This window comes from Mastomys coucha, unplaced genomic scaffold (assembly GCF_008632895.1).
Source record: "Mastomys coucha isolate ucsf_1 unplaced genomic scaffold, UCSF_Mcou_1 pScaffold23, whole genome shotgun sequence".
NCBI lineage: Eukaryota > Metazoa > Chordata > Mammalia > Rodentia > Muridae > Mastomys > Mastomys coucha.
Window position 1 is genome coordinate 43,512,244 of NW_022196906.1, and position 20,281 is coordinate 43,532,524.

The following is a 20,281-nucleotide window of genomic DNA, read 5'->3' on the forward strand; positions in this document are numbered from 1 at the left end:
AAAAAAAGCCCAGGATCAAATGGGTTTAGTGCAGAGTTTTATCAGACATTCAAAGAAGACCTAATACCAATACTCCTCAAATTATTCCACAAAATAGAAACAGAAGGTACTCTATCAAATTCATTCTATGAAGCTACAATTACTCTGATACCTAAACCACACGAAGACCCAACAAAGAAGGAAAACTTCAGACCAATTTCCCTTATGAATATCGATGCAAAAATGCTCAATAAAATTCTTGCAAACCCAATCCAAGAACCCATCAAAATGATCATCCATCCTGATCAAGTAGGCTTCATCCCAGGGATGCAGGGATGGTTCAATATATGGAAATCCATCAATGTAATCCACTATATAAAAAAACTGAAAGAAAAAAATCACATGATCATCTCATTAGATGCTGAGAAAGCATTTGACAAAATCCAACACCCCTTCATGATAAAAGTCTTGGAAAGATTAGGAATTCAAGGCCCATACCTAAACATAGTAAAAGCAACATACAGCAAACCAGTAGCCAACACCAAACTAAATAGAGAGAAACTTGAAGCAATCCCACTAAAATCAGGGACTAGATACTCTCTCCCTACTCTGCCCACTCTCTCCCTACCTATTCAATATAGTACTTGAGGTCCTAGTCAGAGCAATTAGACAACAAAGAAGGTCAAAGGGATACAAATTGGAAAGGAAGAAGTCAAAATATCACTATTTGCAGATGATATGATAGTATACTTAAGTGACCCCAAAAATTACACCAGAGAACTCCTAAACATGATAAACAACTTCAGCAAAGTAGCTGGATATAAAATTAACTCAAGCAAATCAGTGGCCTTCCTCTACACAAAGGATAAACAAGCTGAGAAAGAAATTATAGAAACAACATCCTTCACAAATAATATAAAATACTTGGGTGTGATTCAAACTAAGCAAGTGAAAGATCTGTATGACGAGAACTTCAAGTCTCTGAAGAAAGAAATCAAAGATCCCAGAAGATGGAAAGATCTCCCATGCTCATGGATTGGCAGGATTAATATGGTAAAAATGGCCATCTTACTGAAAGCAATCTACAGATTCAATGCAATCCCCATCAAAATTCCAACTCAATTCTTCACAGACTTGGGAAGAGTAATTTGCAAATTCATTTGGAATAACAAGATACCTAGTATAGAGTGGGCCTGTGTGCCCGAGGCTTTCCATGGAGATCTCTGGCCCGAACTGGTGCTAGAGCCCTAGAGAAGGGAAGCGAGCACAGGTGGGGAGGAGAAATCGCTTCCACCACATGTCTGCCCCTGCAGTTGGCTTCACCTCCATCTCTGCCTTGTCTTCTAGGCTGCTCTGTTGCTCTGCACTACCCTGCACTGAGTCTGGTCGGGCTAGGCTGATGAGAGGCCGACTAGCCAGTGAGGAGTGTGGCGGCAGCTTCAGGCCATGTTTCAGGAGAGCAGACCTCTTCCCCAAGTTTTACAGCTCTTAGAACAAAAGGCTCACACAACAGAGTAGATCTTTTGCACGCTTTTACTTCCCTGGATAGGATATAAATATACAGTTTTGGGGGTCATTCAGATTTCGACAGCAGTTATCTCTCATTGGTTTGGGCTGAGAGTCTTTATTTGCATGTAAGAGGGCTTGACCAATATCACACACCTTTCCTGAGGCGAGTGGCTGTGGGGGGTTGGGACTGAAACAGGAGCCAGGGTCCCAGAAATCATGGTTGAACTCCTTCTGTCCCTTGCAGCCAGAAATTATTGCCCACTGGGTCACCGGGGTTCCAGACTTATACTCGACTGGGCCCAGGCTGCCTGAACAGACCACTGACCCACAGAATAGCAAAAACTATTCTCAACAATAAAAGAACCTTTGATGGAATCACCATCCCTGATCTTACACTGTACTACAGAGCAATTGTGATAAAAACTGCATGGTATTGGTACAGTGACAGGCAGACATATCAATGGAAAAGAACTGAAGACACAGAAATGAACCCACACACCTATGGTCACTTAATCTCTTACAAAGGAGCTAAAACCATCCAGTGGATAGATAAAAAGACAGCATTTTCAACAAATGGTACTGGCTCAACTGGCGGTTAGCATGTAGAAGAATGCAAATTGATCCATTCCTATCTCCTTGTACAAAGCTCAAGTTCAAGTGGATCAAGGTCCACTTGGACTTGATACACTGAACCAGATACACTGAAACTAATAGAAAATAAAGTGGGGATGAGCCTTGAGCACATGGGCACAGGGGAAAATTTCCTGAACAGAACACCAATAGCTTACGCTCTAAGATCATGAATTGACAAATGGGACCTCATAAAATTGCAAAGCTTCTGTAAGGCAAAGGACACTGTCAATAGGACAAAATGGCAACCAACAGATTGGGAAAAGATCTTTACCAATCCTATATCCAATAGAGGGCTAATATCCAATATATACAAAGAAATCAAAAAGTTAGACTCCAGAGAACCAAATAACCCTATTAAAAAATGGGGTACAGAGTTAAACAAAGAATTCTCAACTGAGGAATACTGAATGGCTTGAGGAGCACCTAAAGAAATGTTCAACATCCTTAGTCATCAGGGAAACGCAAATCAAAGCAACCCTGAGATTCCATCTCACACCAGTCAGAATGGCTAAGATAAAAAACTCAGGTGACAGTAGATGCTGGTGAGGTTGTGGAGAAAGAGTAACACTCCTTCATTGCTGGTGGGATTGCAAACTGGTACAACCACTCTGGAAATCAGTTTGGTGGTTCCTAAGAAAATTTGACACAATACTACCTGAGGACCCAGCTATACCACTCCTGGGCATACCCAGAAGATGTTCCAACATGCAATAAGAACACATGCTCCACTATGTTCATAGCATCCTTATTTATAGTAGTCAAGCTGGAAATAACCAAGATGTCCCTCAACAGAGGAATGGATACAAAAAATGTGGTACATTTACACAATGGAGTACTAGTTAGCTATTAAAACCAATGAATTTATGAAATTCTTAGGGAAATGGATGGATCTGGAGAATATCATCCTGAGTGAGGTAACCCAATCACAAAAGAGCACACATATTATTCATCACTGATAAGTGGATATTAGCCCAGAAGCTCGGAATACCCAAGATACAATCCACAAACCACAAGAAACTAAAGAAGAAGGAAGACCAAAGTGTGGATACTTGAATCCTTCTTAAAAGGGGGGACAAAATACCAATGGAAGGAGTTGCAGAGACAAAGTATTGAGCAGAGACTGAAAAAAGGACATTCCAGAGACTGCCCCACCTGGGAATCTTTCCAATATACAATCACCAAACCCAGAAACTATTGTGGATACCAGCAAGTGCTGGCTAACAGGAGCCTGATATACCTGTCTCCTGAGAGGCTCTGCCAGTGTCAGACTAATACAGAAGTATAGGCTCACAGCCATCCATTGGACTGAGCACAAGGTCCCCGATGAGGGAGCTAGAGAAAGGATCCAAGGAGCGGAAGGGGTTTATAGCCTCTTAGGAGGAACAACAATATGAACTAACCAGTACCCTTGGAGCTTCCAGGGACTAAATCACCAACCAAAGAGTATACATTGTGGGACTCATAGCTCCAGCTGCATATGTAGCAGAGGATGGTCTAGTTGGTTATCAATGGGAGGAGAGGCCCTTGCTCCTGTGAAGGCTCTATGCCCCAGTGTAGGGGAATGCCAGGGCCAGGAAGCGGGAGAGGGTGGATTTGTGAGCAGGGGGATGGGGGAGGGAATAGGGGTTTTTCTTAGAGGGGAAACGGGATATCACTTGAAATGCAAATAAAGAAAATATCTTTAAAAAAAAAAGAGGTCTGCTTGGTACTTGTGGTTACAGTCAGTTTACACACCATGAGTCAAGGGCAATTCAGTTTAGTATTGCTAGAAATTCATGTGGCTTGTTTTATGTTTCAGACAGTAGATAAATGTCCAGTTGAATGCCTGTATGTGCGTGTGATTGTGCATGTTATATATTCTTCATAAATAGTGATATCCTATAAGTAGGTTATAAGAAAGTGTTTCTAGACTGGCCATATGGCTAAGCAGGTAAAGATGCCTGCTGCCAAGGCTGACCACCTGAATTCCATCCTCAAGATCCAGAGAGTGAAAGGAAGGGATGGACTGCTGAAAGTGGTCCTCTGCCCTTCACAAGTGTATGTGCACCCTCCTTCTCCCTCATCCTCCTCACCCTGGTTAGCAAATAGGGTAATTTTAAAAAGATCTCCTGATGAAACCCAATACCTTGTCTGCTAACCTAAGATTTTATAAAATAAATGGAAGGGTAAGTCCAAAGAAAGGAGAAATGAAAGAAAGAAAGAAAGAAGAAAGAAAGGAAGGAAGGAAGGGAGAGAGAAAGAGAGAGAAAGAAAGGAGGGAAAGAGGGAGGAAAGGAGGGAGGGAGGGAGACAGAGAGAGAGAGAGAGAGAGAGAGAGAGAGAGAGAGAGAGAGAGAGAGAGAGAGAGAGCTATACTCTTTCCCATTACTGTCACCATAATTGCCGATCACAAATGCGACTGAATATCTTTTTAGTTTGTGGGTCATTTGGTTTTTATTTTCTACGACATGCCTATTCTTATCCTTGGCCCAATTTCCACTGGGTCATTTGTCCCTTTTCCATTGACTTAAAAGGCTTCTCTATATAAATTCTGGACTGCACATGGACTTTAAGAATCTCCTTGGCTACGTTTCATTTGTTTTATAGAAGCATTGGTTGTTTGAGCATTCTCTTCCAGCCTGTTGGGCACCTGCGTATGCACTCACAGACACACAGATATACACAAAATCTATCTTCAGTTTTGTTTTTTCTTCGGTTCATTAGATCCTCATGTAATTTGAATTTTGTGCAGGGTGGGAGCCCAGCTTGCTGAGGACGAGAGACACTGCCTTCTTCTGTGTGTTCCTTTTCCCTCTTACAGATGTGAAATCTGTTCTATGCCCTTCATTCTTTTCTACTACCCAGCTTGTACTTTTCAGCATGCTCACATCCTTGCATGGATTTCTATAGGGTTGTTAGTTTGTTTAAAATCTTAAACAGTAGATGGTTAGCTCACCATCGCCCCCTGTGAGGATTATTTTCTGGCTACTAAGGGTACTTTGCTCTTCTCCATAAACCTTTGAGCCAATTTGTTGAATTTGAATACAAACCACTTTGGGGATTTTTGGTTTAAACTAATTGTGCAAAGTAATTTGACAAGAACTGTTGTCTTTGTTAGTTGATACCTAGGGGGAAAATACATGGATTTTTATATGCAGGGGTTCTCTTATGTCTTTTAATAAAATCTGTATTGACTGAGCCCCATACTTTATTCTGACACAAATAGCATCTCTGGAACATCCTTCCTCAGTTCTGGATCTCGTCAAGGGCAGAGGGCCACAGTGCCTTTTTCGGTGGTGGGAAACCTTGACTGTTTTTCAAGCCTTCTTTGTTTTTGATTACTTTCATGATTTTTATTTGTTGGCTTTAGAATCTATCTAATGGCTGTGTTGGCAGGGGTGGGGTGAAGTAGGTGCATGTGCAGGTGCCAGAGAGAACAGTAAGGAGGTCAAAAGTCTGGGGGGTACAGGGAGACGAGGGCGTGGGGAGGTTGGTAGTCAAGTACCATTTGGGTGCTGAGGCTAAAGCTCTGTGGCTCAGACAGCCTGTCAGACTTGGCAGCAAGCACCTATAGCCACTGAGTCAGCTCTTTCGTTCCACTTTAACAGTTTGCAAGGGTACTGGGCAGGCGTCTTGGAGAGTTGTCCTGTCTGGGTTTATTTGGTGTGTTTCTCATGGATAGGCTATAGGACTGGGGAGGAAGCCAGCAAGCAGTTCACGGTGAATGCTATCACTGTGATCGATCATGTTAACCTTGACCATTTGTGTAAGCCTGTGCTTGTCATCTGTTATCCACTGCCGAATTACTTTCCATACCACATTCTTGGCAAGCAAGCCTTAACGTACTTCTCATTTAAGGGTAGAGAGGCAAAATTTATCTCCCTGAAGGAAACACAAGTTATAAAGCATTTACCTGGATAGGAAACTTGTTTTATTCATTTACCTACTTATACCTATCCAATCTCATTCATGTTACTATGGATTTCTGGATATTGTTTTTTTTTTACTTTGAATTATAATATAAGGCTATGTTGTTTACTTCGTTGCTCATATTGTCCTCTTTCTTTTCCACCGGGAGTTCTTTCAATTAAATTTTTATAATTTTCTCCAAAGATCTTACATATACTCTGACAGATTTATTTCCATATTTAAATGCAGTATTCCTGAGGCCCAAATGCAGAAATCTCATTTCTAGGTATGAATACAAGGGAAATAAAACCAATCTATGCAGAGCTATCTGCACTTCCATATTTATTACAGTGTTATTCCCTATAGACACATAGAGAATCATTCTGAGATGAGACAAAGAAAATGGTACCCCCTCCAAACTCATAAAAGCAGGGTAGAATGGTGGTTACTGGAGGTTGTTTGGGGGGCTGGAGAACCAAGAGGATGAGGTGGGTTATAGCCAGATAAGAGGAATACACGCTACGGTTGTACTACGCAGAATGGTGAACTACAGTGAAAAGTCATGTAGTGTATACTTCATAATTTTTAGGAGGGCAGACCTTCTAAGTAATCACCAAGAAAAATGCTTTAAAAGGTTTATTTGAATAGTTTAGTTCATAATGTATACTAAATCAAAATATGACATATATTATACATATGTATAATTTTGTCAAATAAAGCTTAATAAGGCCTTTGTTTTAAAGTCTATTTTGTCTGATTTATCTGTTTGGCATCTATTTTCTTTTGCATAGTACTTGCTTGGTAAATATTTTTACATTTTTAAGAATTTGATCTACCTCTGTCTTATTGCTGTGTCTCTCTAGGTTCATGCCTAAAGGCTATTGAACTCTGAACATCTTTCTCCAGGTGTCTCACTCATCAAACTCGACATGTGAATCTTTGTTCTGAGTCTGTTCTTCAAATGCCTTCATCTCAGTAAATCACCAGCCTCTTGCCTGTCACCCAATGCTCAGGACCTTTCCATGAATTCTCATTTTTTTTCTCAGCCCTCACAGGCAAGAACACTAAAGCTGGTCAAGAAAAATTTCTAAGTGTGTTTCTAATCAGTGTACTGTCTCTGTTCCCACTGCCTCACCTCTGCGTCCAGCTAACAACATCCACCCTCTGCAGTACTGGGAACAGCCTCTTGACCAGTCCCTCAACACCTTCTTCTCTCTTGTAGTCCACATTATACACCCAGCACAGGACTTTCCTCAGACATCAGTGTGCTTGGTCTAAGGATTCCCCTCAAGGTGCCTCTGGAGCACTGCTCCTGGTTAACCTGAGCTCCTTTCTGCAACTTCCTCAGCTGTTCTCTTCTGGTCCAAATGGGACCCGTCTCTCTTTGCTGATTGCTCTGTACTCCTACGGACCTTCCAGTCCTTCTGTATCTAGAAAGCACCACACTTGCGCCTTAGCTCACTGACTTCCTATCTCCTCACTTCCCAACGAGAACATTCCTTTACATCCACAACAATGGTAGACTCCTACTGACTCTTAAGGTTTTACTTAAATATCACTTCTTGAGAAAAATTTTGACATCTGCCACAGGCTGGATTGCACATACTTCCTCTGAAGCTGAAGCTCTATACCTCAATATTCGGTCTTTCAAGAGGTAATTAAATAATATTAAAAGGGTTTGGGTATAATTAAATAATATCAAGTGGGACCCCAATTCACTATGACTACTTTTTTTTATAAGAAAATACACAGAGTAAAGAAAGTGATGCCTATAAACACACAAGAAGTTTACAGAACACCAAACAGACTGGACCAGAAAAGAATGATCTCTCCCCCTCAGCACATAATAAAGGAAACACTAAATGTACAGAATAAAGAAAGAATATTAAAAACTGCAAGGAAAAAGGCCAAGTAAAATATAAAGGCAGGCCTATTAGAATTATACTCAACTTTTGATTAGAGACTCTAAAAGCCAGAAGGTCCTGAACAAAAGTCTTGCAGACCCTAAAAGACCACAGATGCCAGTCTAGACTACTATACTCAGCAAAACCTTCATCCACAATAGATGGAGAAAACAAGATATTTCATATTTAACAATATTTAACAATTTTTACAATTTCCAAATTTAACAATATTTACCCACAAATCTATCCCAACAAAAGATACTAGAAAGAAAACTCCAACCCAAGGAAGTTGGCTACACTCAGAAACCAAAGGAAATAAATAATTCCACAGTAAAACCAAAAGGGAAGCAAACACACACACAAACACACACACACACACACACACACACACACACACACACACACACGACCACTACCAACATCAAAATAATAAGAATTAACAACCATTGGTCATTAATATCTCTAATGGACTCAATGTCTAATGGACTCTAATGACAGTGGACTCAATTCTCCAATAAAAAGACAAACGCTAACAGAATTTATGGGAAAACAGGATCCATCATTCTGCTGCAGACAAGAAACACATCTCAACATCAAGCATAGACATTATTTCAGATAAATGAATGAAAAAAAGATTTCCCAAGCAAATAGACACAAGAATCAAGCTGGTATAACCACTATAATATCTGCCAAAATAGACTTTCAACCAAAATTAATCAAGGAAGGACACTATACAGGGGAAGGACACTTCATACTCATGAAAGAAAAAAATTCACCAAGATGATATTTTAATCCTGAACGTCTATGCCTCAAATGCAAGGGCACCAACATTTGTAAAAGAAACATTACTAAAGCTTAAATCGCCGATTGAACCCCACACACTAATAGTGGGAGATTTTAATACCCCACTCTCACCAATGGACAGGATATCCAGACAGAAACTAAATAGAGAAATAATGGAGCTAACAGATGTTATGACTCAAATGGACCTAATAGACATCTAGAGGACATTTCATCTAAACACAAAAAAATATACCTTCTTCTCAGAACCTCATGGAACCTTCTCCAAAACTGACCATATACTTGGTCACAAAGAAAATCTCAACATATGTAAGACAATCAAAATAACTCTCTTTAACTTATCAGACCACATGTATTAAAACTGGACTTCAACAACAACAGAAAGCCTACAAATTCATGGAAACTGAACAATGCTCTTCTGAATGACCACTGGTCTAGGAAGAAATAAAGAAATTAAAGACTTCCTAAAGTTCAGTGAAAAGTGATGGAACACAATGAGAGCAGTGCTAAGAGAAAAGTTCAGAGCACTATGTATCTCCATAAGTAAGTTAGTGAGATCTCATACCAGAGACTTAACAACATACTTGAAAACCCTGGAACAAAAAGAAGCAAGCACACTCAAGATTAGTAGACAGCACAATCAAACTCAGGGCTTGAGTCAAATATTTTACTCATTTCTATTTTATTTACTCATTTCTATTTTATTGGGCTTCAATAAAATAGAAACAAAGAAAACAATGCAAAGGATGAAAGAAACAAAGAGCTGGTGCTTTGAAAAAAATCAACAAGATAGGAAAAACCCTTATCCAAAGTAAATAAAAGGCAGAGAGACAATAACCAAATTACCAAAATCAGAAATGAAAAGGACATAACAGACATGGAGGAAATCCAAAGAACCATTAGGTCTTACTTCAAAACCCTGTACTCCACAAAATTGGAAAATTAAAAGAAATGGAGGATTTTCTTGATAGATACCACTTGCCAAAGTTAAATTGAGGCCAGATAAAAAAAAATTCAAATAGACCTATAACCCTTAAGGAAATAGAAGTAGTCATTAAAAGTCTCTCTACCAAAAGAATCTCAGGGCCAGATGGTTTTAACACAGAATTTTACCAGACTTTCAAAGAAGAGCTAACAGCAATACTCTTCAAATTGTTCCACAAAATAAGGAATATTACCAAATTCATTTTAGGAGGCCATACTCATTCTGATACCTAAACCACACAAAGACTCAACAGAGAAAATTTCAGACCAATTTCCCTTATGAACATTGTTGCAAAAATACTCAATAAAACACATGCCACCTGAATCCAAGAACACATAAAAACATCATCCACCATAATCAAGTAGGCTTCATCCCAGAGATTCAGGGAGGGTTCAACATATGAATATCTTTCAATACAATCCATTATATAAACAAATTGAAAGAAAAAAACACATGATCATCTCATTGGATGCCAAAAAAGCCTTTGACAAAATCTAACACCCCTTCATGATAAAAGTCTTGAAGAAATCAGGGATACAAGGGACATACCTAAACATAAAAATACAATGTACAGCAAGCCAATAGCCAACATCAAATTAAATGGAGAGAAACTTAAAGCAATTCCACTAAAATCAGGGAAGAGACATAGCTGCCCAATATCTCCCTATCTATTCAATATAGTACTTAAAGTTCTAGCTAGAGCAATAAGACAACAAAAAGAGATGACGGGGATACAGACTGGGAAGGAAAAAGTCAAAGTATTGCTATTTACAGGTGATATGACAGTATGCATAAGTGACCCCAAAAATTCTACCGGGGAACTCTTACAGCTGATAAACACCTTCAGTAAAAAGGCTGGATACAAATTTAACTAAAAAAAAAAACAACAAAGAAGAGTAGCCCTCCTATATACAAACAATAAACAAACTGAGAAAGAAATCAGGGAAACAATACACTTCACAATAGCCACAAATAATACAGAATTTCTTGGTGTAACTCTAACCAAGCAAACAGACCTGTATGAGAAGAACTTCTAGTAATTGAAGAAAGAAGTTGAAGAAGGTATCAAGAGATGGAAAGATCTCTGGTGCTCATGGATTGGCAGGATTAATATAGTAAAGATGGCCATTTTACCAAAAGTAATGGACAGACTCAACGCAATTCCCATCAAAAGTCCAATACAATTCTTTACAGACCTTGAAAGAACACTACTTAACCTCACATGGAAAGAAAAAAAGCTCAGGATAGCTGAAACAATCCTGTAAAATAAATGAACTTCTGGAGGTATCACCATTAATTATTTCAAGCAATACTTCAGAACAATAGTAATAAAAAAAAACTGCATAGTATAGGCCTAAAAACAGACAAATTGAGCAATGGAATTGAATAGAAGATCCAGAAGTAAACCCACATACCTACGAACACTTGATTTTTGATTAGGAAGTCAGAAATATACAATGGAAAATGAAAGCAGGTTCAACAAATAGTGCTGGTCTAACTGGATGTCCACATGTAGAAGGCAAATAGAACCACATCTATCACCCACACAGAACTCAAGTCCAAGTGGATCAAAGACCTCAAGACAAACCAGATACGCTGAACCTGACAGAAGAGAAAATGGGGAATAGCCTGGAACACAATGGCATAGGAAACAACTTTCTGAACAGAACACCATTCGTGCAGGTACTAAGATCAACAGTTAATAAGTGGGACTTCAGGAAACAGAAAAGCTTCTATAAGGCAAAGGACACAGTCAGAAGGACAAATGGCAGCCTGAATGGGAAAAGATCTTCACCAACCCCACATCTGACAGAAGACCGATAACCAAAATATATAAAGTACTCAAAAACTAAACATCAACAAACCAAGTAACCCAATTAAAAATGGGGTACAGATCTAAACAGAAAATTCTCAAACAGAGAAATCTCTAATGGCTATGGGGCAGTTAAAGAAATATTCAACATCATTATCCATCAGGGAAATGCAAATCGATGCAACTCTGAGATTCCACCTCACACCCATCAGAATGGCTAAGATCAAAGACACAAGTGACAGCTTATGCTGGTATGGAGGTGGAGCAAGGGGAACACTTCTCCATTGATGATGGGATTGCAAACTTGTACATCCATTCATCCACTTTGGAAGTCAATATGGCCGTTTCCCAGAAAACTGGAAATTGATTTACCTCACAACCCAGCTATACCACTGCTATGCATATACCCAAAGGATGTTCCATCCTACCACAAGAACACTTGCTCAACTGTGTCCTTAGTAGCTTTATTAGCAATAGTCAGAAACAACCTAGTTGGAAACATCCTTCCACCAAAGAATGAATAAAGAAAATGTTATACATTTACACAATAGAATACTACTCAGCTATTAAAAACAATGGCACCATGAAATTTGCCAGCAAATGGATGAAATTAGAAAAGAGCATCCTGAATGAGGTAATTCAGACCCAGAAATACAAACATGGCTCTTCAAAGTAAAGGATAATAACCATGCTATAATCTGCAGACCCAAAGAAGCTAAGTAACAAGGAGGGTTCAAGGTGGGGCAACGTGAATCTCACTGAACAGGGGAAACGGAATAGGCATCATGGGTGGATTGGGAGAGTGGACTGCACAGGGGTGGGAAGAGGAGATGGGAACAAGATGGATCAGGTCTGCCTCAGGACTGAGGGAGAGAGGGTTGGGAGAGACAGCTGGAATCAGGAGGCATCTTTTGGGAAAGTTAGAAACCTTAGGCAATGAAATTCCCAGAAATCAATGAGGGTGACCCTTAGCTAAGACTACTAGCAATGGGGTATATGGAGCCTGAATTGCCCACCTCCTATAACCAGGCAAGGCTTCCAGTGAAGGGATCAGGACACCGATCTAACCACAAAACCTTCAACCTACAATTTGTCCTGCCTACAAGATGTTGTGGGATAATGGTGGAGCAGAAATTTGAGGAGTGACAATCAATGACTGGTCCATCTTGAGACCCTTACCATGAAAGAGAACCTGCCCCTGACACTGCCTAGAGGGGCAGGGACTAGAGGTACATAGCCCAGAGACCTGTGATAAACAGGACGTGGAAAAAAAGTCAATGAAATGGTTCTTAGTAATATTCTGCTATACTCATAGATTGGAGGGTGTCTAGCTCAATTGCTATCAGAGAGGCTTCATCAAGCAGCTGACAGAAACAGATGGAGAAACCCACAGCCAAACATTAGCCGAAGCCCAGGGAATCCTGCAGAAGAGGGGCGGGGGAAGGATTGTAGGAACCAGAGAGGTTAAAGACATCACAAGAAAGCCCACAGAACCAACTAACCTGGGCCTATAGGAGCTCAAAGAGACTGAACCAACAACCAGGGAGCCTGCATGAGCCCCACGTAGGCCCTCTGCACAAGTAATACTGTTGTATAGCTTAGTCTTCTTGTGGGACTCCTAACAGTGGAAGCAGGGGCTGTCTCTGACTACGTTGCCTGCCTTTGAGACCCTTTCTCCTTACTGGGTTGCCGTGTCCAGGCTTAATAGGAGAGGAGGTGCCTCATCTTACTGCAATTTGATTTGCCATTACTAGTTGGCATCCCTGGGAGGCCTGCCACTTTCTGAAGAGAAACAGAGGAGGAGTGGATGGGGGTGGTGGAAAGGGTAGGTGGAGGGGAGGGACTGGGAAGAGAGCGGAGAGAGGACATTGTGGTCGGGATGTAAAATAAATACAATAAGAAAAACAATATGCACAGAGTAATCTTAATGAAGAGCCATACTGAGCCATGGTGATTTAGCCGTGTGTGAGTGGACCTGTGGGTGTACAGATCCCACTGCTCCGTTCCCTGGGTCTCAACCTGGGACAGTGTCTGAGCAGGGGAAGTAGTTTTCTAGTAAGCTCTGACTTGGTTCTGACCATCTCTCTGCTCTCCCTGAGTGGTAAAGGGGGATTTTAGGTACATGAAAGTCCCTACTCACTGGAAAAGAAAAAAATTCCCCAAAGAAAGATATACAGAAGAAGCTAGGGAGAAAAGTTTATTGGTGAAATGCTTGCCGACACACAAATCTGAGTATCTAGGTTTGATCCCCAACACCCTTATAAAAAGCTAGGTGGGGTAGTTATGTCTGTAAGCCTAGTGCGGGGAAAGCAGGCAGGGGTGGATCCCTGGGGCTTGTGGTTCAGGGACCCTAGGCTAATCAGTGAGCCTCAGGTCCAGTGAGAAACCATAGCTGAGAGGACCATTGAAGTAGATAGCTCCTGGGCAAGGACACCCAAGGTTGACCCTCCACAAATACACATGGCCATCTTCATACTCATGAACATGTACATACACCACACACACACACACACACACTCACTCACATACACACACTCACACACTCACACTCATACACACACATACACACACTCACACATACACACACACTCACACTCATACACATACATACACACACTCACACATACACACACATTCACACACACACATTCATTCACACACACACTCACACACACCCTCATACACACACTCACATACATACTCACACTCATACACACACTCACAGACATTCATACACACACACACCCTCACACACTATCACACTCATACACACACCCTCACACACATCCTCATACAACACACTCACACACACTCATACACACATTCACACACTCATACACACATATACACACATACACATACACACACATTCACACACACACTCATACATACACACTCACACACACACTCACACACACCCTCACACACACACTCACACACACACTCACACTTGCACACACACTCTCACACACACTCACACACACTCACACACTCACACACACTCACACTCACACACTCACACTCACTCACACACTCATACGTACACCCTCTCACACACACATACACACTCACACACACACACACTCACACACACACTCATCCAATCACACACATACACTCACACTCACACACACTCAAACACACATGTACACAGACATATATATGTAATTATACAACAAGAAGTGGCTTTCTACAAGTTAAATGCAGAGGTCTAAAGAAAGACCCATGCTGTCAACTCTTTGTTCTTACAGTCTAGTTTCAAGAATAGTGATAAAGTGTGTTTCTCTATTTAATTCATCTAGCTTCTGGTATTTTGTGATAGTCCCATCAGACTAATACAACTACCTAAACTGGGTTAGTTCTTCTGTATCTCTCTCTTCCTTCCACAGATCACCTTGAAGTTAATTTTTTAATATCTGTTTTTACACTGAATTATGCTTAGCCCAAAGAGTGGCACTATTAGGAGTGGCCTTGTTGGCGTAGGTGTGGCTTTGTTGGAATAGGTGTGGCCTTGTTGGCATAGGTGTGGCTTTGTTGGAGTAGGTATGGCTTTGTTGGCGTAGGTGTGGCCTTGTTGGAGTAGGTGTGTCACTGTGGGCGTGGGCTGTAAGACTAATTCTAGCTGCCTGGAAGCCAGTCTTTTCCTGTTTGCCTTCAGAACAAAATGTAGAACTCTCAGCTCCTCCTGCACCATATCTGCCTAGAAGCTGCCAAGCTTCCCACCTTTATGATAATGGACAGGGCCTCTGACCCTGTAAGTTAACCCCAATTAAATGTTGTCCTTATCAGAGTTGCCTTGGTCATGGCGTCTGTTCACTGCAGTAAAACCCTAACCAAGACAAAAGTAAACTGCAAGCAGGGTGTTGCTGCTCACACATAAGATGTGGAGAGATGAGGGGGCTCAAGGAGAAGGTCATGTGAGGACTCAGTCCCCATGAGAGCTCCCGATTCATTATGACTGAGAAGAACACAAGCAGAGAAGTGTCTGGCCAGATCTGCATTTTAGATACATTACTCTGTGGGGAGCGTAGGCCTGGCGGCAGAAACAACAGATTACAAGTTGTTAAGAGTCTGCAGAGAGGAACCAAAACAGAGGGCACCTCGGAGAAGACAGACAAGGGATGGGGTGAGAGGAGCCAAACCTGAAAGCTGACTGGACACAAGGTGGAAAGGTGGGAGGAGTCCCACTGACTTGGGGATTTGTGGGTGGCAGTACCACCAACTGAGACCAGAAGGAGACAGCCGAGAGGGGAGTTTGATTTAGGAAGGGGAGAGGAGAGAAATTGAGAGTTGATGACTCAATTCTGGGCACGTTAGGATGGAAGCACTGTGGTAATTATGGCAATTGGCCATAGAGCCTGAGGCTCTGAAAGAAAGGCAGGGAGGCAGTAGAGACACACACAAGCAGATGGATTCCCATGAAGGCAGCAGCGTACCAAGGCCACAAAGGCATTCAGGAAGGAGCTCAGCAAAGGCTGCTGCGAGTACAACTAGATACACAAGCATATATTCCCAAGAGGTTACCTTATTTCTAAATCTATCTTGTTTCCCTTTCACCCATACAGCTTGCCAGTTTAACATATTTCTACTTGCTAAATAAGATGCGTGGTACATGCCTGTGTGTGCATGAATGTGCACATGCACTCTTTTTAGTTGCAAACAAGCCTCTTTAAAGTTGGGACAGGGATTGACTGGTTTGGAGTCTCTTCAATGTGCTTGCTGTGTGGTTCAGAGGACATTCTTATAAGGCCTACCTAAGACCTTGGGAAAGGTGTTCTTGGTCAGGGGGACTGAGAAAGAGGATGAAACTCATAAGCCCTTCACGTAACCGACATATCTAAAGGGACAGCCACAGACTCATGTCCCTTGCCTACAAGAGGGACACAGATGATTAGGTAGGCTCTCAAGTGATCTCAAAGGGAACAGATAGACTCACTGGCAACCAGAAAAGGTGCTTGGAGGAGGCCCATCAGCCTGAATTTCAGTCAGACCATAATAGCTTCTATGATACCAATTAACAGCCAGAAAATACTGCCCCAAGGCAGTAACTGAGCTCTCAATAGCCTTTCTGTTTAATTTCAATTACATTTTTTTTTTCCTTGAGAGTCATAAACCTGTCAAACAAGCCAGGAGCTAACTTCCTTTCTCTTCACCCACTTCACCGCTCCAAGGCAGAACTCAGTCTGTGACTTATGGCTACTTACTTATTTCATCCACATTTTCCAGAAATCTCTGCAAGTCTCTCTCTTGATCCTCAGCCATGGCAGACACAAGTCTCTAAGGGAGGCAGTATAAATTATGAAATTAATAATAAAACACTAAACAGAGCCGTCGGGCTTATTATCTGCCTAAGACTAAGAGCTCAGTGGTTATTATTAAGGCAGATTTGTGTTTGGAAATGTCATGAATAACAGCAGGGTGAGCCATTCCCCTCTGACTGCTGTTTAAGGCCAAGGGACAGTCATTACTTGCTGCAATACTTCCGGAGAGCTGCCAGCTCTGCCTCTGCTGGGGAAATTGCTCTACAATAATTCCTCCAAAGCTAACATCAACCACTGTGATTTAGGGACCTGGTGGCAAAGGAAGCTGGGAGAGGACGTGTAGTCTCCCAACTTTGGCCATGACAGGTGTGCCTGGTCGGAAGCTTGGACCAGGTAAAGCACAGGATAAATAGGGACAAGACTATCACCACGTACAAGTCCACACTTGATTAAAACCTTGTTTCTGAGGATGAAGGCAAGGCGTCAGAGTACACCAGTGTCTGCTTTCCAGTACTCTACAAGGTACATTAGCTTTATTACACTTGGTTTTGAATGTGAAGACTACATAACCTCGGTGATACCCAAAGGTTTATCCATAAGCCTAAAGATCACCTGAAGCTTATAAAACATAGATTTCCCCAGCCATGGCCTACAGCGAGTTTCAGCTCATGTGGGAGCGCCCCAAGGTATGTACATTTTAAATACACTATACTGTAAATACTGCGGTTCCAGCTTGCCGACTGGAGGCTTGGTAGTGCAGCCAGACAACTTCGAACTAAAACTTTGACATGGACAATTAGCCCATGAGTCCCAGTTTATCCATCCATGTTATGAAAATAACAATGCGAACCCAGAGGACACTACGGAGCTGATTGTAGCACCCAGAACGCGGGTGGGTGACTAGTCAGGCTTCTTTATCTAGAAAGCAGCCTTGGGATATGGCTCAAACAGCTAACACTCCCTAGGAATGGGATTCACTTCCCGGGGGCGGGAGGCGGGGAGTGAATTAACTCGTGCAAGGGTACAAGGCTGGCATGAACCAGGCGCTTCGTGGACGGAGACAATCAGTCTTTCCGGAACAGTACACCCAAGCCAGAAGGGTCAGCAGGAACGCAGAGCCAAGGATCCACGCCGCGCCGGTGGGGTTTGGGGAACCTACACCCGAGCCCCGCCCCTCCGTCCGGTACACCCCACTGGAGGGCGGGGACAGCTGTACTGTTGCCTGGCAACCGCTCTCCAGCGTCCTGGCCCTGTGCTTCCAGTGTTGGTCTCAGCTTGCAGCTAGTACTCGATCATCCTTACGGGTCCAGGTCAATGGCCTCTGTCAACTCTGAGGCCAGGCCAGGACCAGTTCCAGGACAGATCCACAGGGTCACCCAGCTAGACTAACCTTTAGTGCCCTGGATCGGACGGGAAGTGGAAGCTGAGGACAGGCTGTGACTGGCTTTCGCTGGGGAGAGGCGGGGCCTTAGGGGGCGGGGCGTCCTGTGACCTGTAGAATTCGCTGCCCGGTTTGAAGCTGGGATGTCCGTCCCACCCAGAGCTAAAAGCAGATTGTTGTTGGCTGGTCGCTAAAGCAACGACGGTAACGCCCTTCCGCTCTGGAGCCGCGAGGGTTCTCCCAATTGATTTCCTATCTTTAGTCCTATAATGTAAAGGCTCCATCCAGCGTACTTCGTTGTGAGTCCGGTTTTGTTGTAATCATCAATGTATGGCCTCCAAGGCAGTACCGTCTCTTTGATTCTCAATTTTTCTCATAAACGAAATGGAAAAACGACACTTTTCCCACAAAGCTATGGTTAAGGGGGCTGGATCCTAGCTACAGAAGTAAGCGATATACCAAGAACAATAGTAGGATTTAGGGTAGAGTGAGCTTGGGCGCATCCATTCACATTCAAAATACATGCACACACCTTTAAAGAGCCCCCACCTTGCAGGGCTCACTCTCCCTATCCTCTGGATTAGAGCTTTGTGCCATCACTAGTCTGCACTTTAAGCAAGTTTCAACGTGTGCTCTACTAGATCTTTGTGGTTGTAAGTTTGAGAAGAATAAGTTTTGAGCAGATGACCCCCGGGAACGACTGAACAAATCAGTGGGTACTTTCACAGAAGGCAGTTTTGACTGGCTGAGGAATAGAACTTACCAGGGGACAGAGATGTACAGCCAGCTAGCTATTTTAAATAGTAATTGCAAGATTCTACAACGCATAGCTTCAGATAACAAGAGATTTTCGAAGCCAACATAGGCACGGGGTACAAGGTAAGCTAACTGTAATTTTGCCAATGGAGAATGGCACAAAGAGGCAGAGCTGTCTCCTTTTATTTAAGCCCCTGTCACATTTTCTTCTTTTCTGCTTTTTTTTAAAAATAAAAAAATCTTTATACAATATATTTTGATCATGGTTTCCCTTCTCTTGTCTCCTCCCAGATCTTCCTACTGCCTCAACATACGAATTCCACGCCTTCTCTTTTTTCTTGAGGAAAAGAAAGCAGGCAAAACCAAACCAACTAGAATAAAAAACAAACAAACAAAAAAAACAAAAAACAAACAAACAAAAAACCCAAAAAACAAAGAACCCCCCAAAACAAACAAAAAAGCAAAAACAAACAAACAAACAAAAAAACCAGAAAAACAAAAAGAACGAGAAACACATGCACAATGTACATGCTCGCACATACCACATAAAACCACAAAATTGCAAACCTTAATATACAAGCAAAGGACTAGTAAGATTAAAAAAACAAAAAAGTCTAAGCGAAACAATAGGAGACTAAAAAACTCTTCCAAAAATATCATTGAGCTTGTTTTGTGTTGGCCAACTACCATTGAGCATGGTTGCCTGCCCTTAAATGTGAAATGTCATTGGAGAAAACGAATTTTTTTCCTTTCTGTGTGGAAGCCCTGTGCAGGCTGCCAAAGTCTGTGAGTTCATGTGTGAGTCAGTCCTGCTAAGCAACTGTTTGCTCGGCATCCACCTCCTCTCTGGTTCTTACAATGTTTCTACTTTGTCTTACACATGGTTCCCTGAGCTCTGAGGGGAGGGGTTTGATGAAGACTGCCTGTTTAGGACTAAGAGGCAGTCTTGCATGCCGTCCAGTTGTGGGTCTCTGAATTCATTTCTGTCTACTGCAGGAAGAAGCCTCTTGATGATGACTGAGCAAGACACTGAGCTGAGTCTGGCCCGATGTAGCTACTGGGGATCCCAGGTAGAAAATGTTTCTAGACATTGCAGGCTGACACCAAGGAATGAGAATGGGCTAAAAACGAGCTGGGCCTCCTGCGTGGTTCAGCGGAGTCTCCTGGTAATGGAGATAGAGTAGGGGATCTGGCTCCTGCAATATGCCTGTTCCAGTCTGGGGTGAGATGACCCTGCCATACTGTTAAACACATTTTCCCCCAGTTAAATTGAATGTGAACCTGTATGGAAGGCACTATTCAATTCATTCTGCTAATGTTCTATCAGTGGGCACAAGGTTTCATTTTTAAATAACCTAAATGTTGTTATGC

The 20,281-nt window shown here is 42.1% G+C and overlaps 1 protein-coding gene across 5 annotated transcripts in view; it reads right to left on the bottom strand.

Annotated features, from left to right (window-relative positions):
- The window catches only part of Ttc12 (tetratricopeptide repeat domain 12), a 56,457-nt gene extending 38,118 nt beyond the window's left edge, over positions 1 to 18,339 (bottom strand). The window contains exons 1-2 of one of the 5 annotated variants that reach the window (XM_031345091.1): positions 18,164 to 18,339; positions 16,717 to 16,789 (exon numbers count right to left, since the gene is read on the bottom strand). In XM_031345091.1, the coding sequence (XP_031200951.1) occupies positions 16,717 to 16,774 (58 nt within the window). In that variant the 5' untranslated portion in view covers positions 16,775 to 16,789; positions 18,164 to 18,339. The other 4 variants (XM_031345092.1, XM_031345093.1, XM_031345089.1 and 1 more) reach the window with 4 other exon arrangements.
- Positions 18,340 to 20,281: the final 1,942 nt, after the last annotated feature.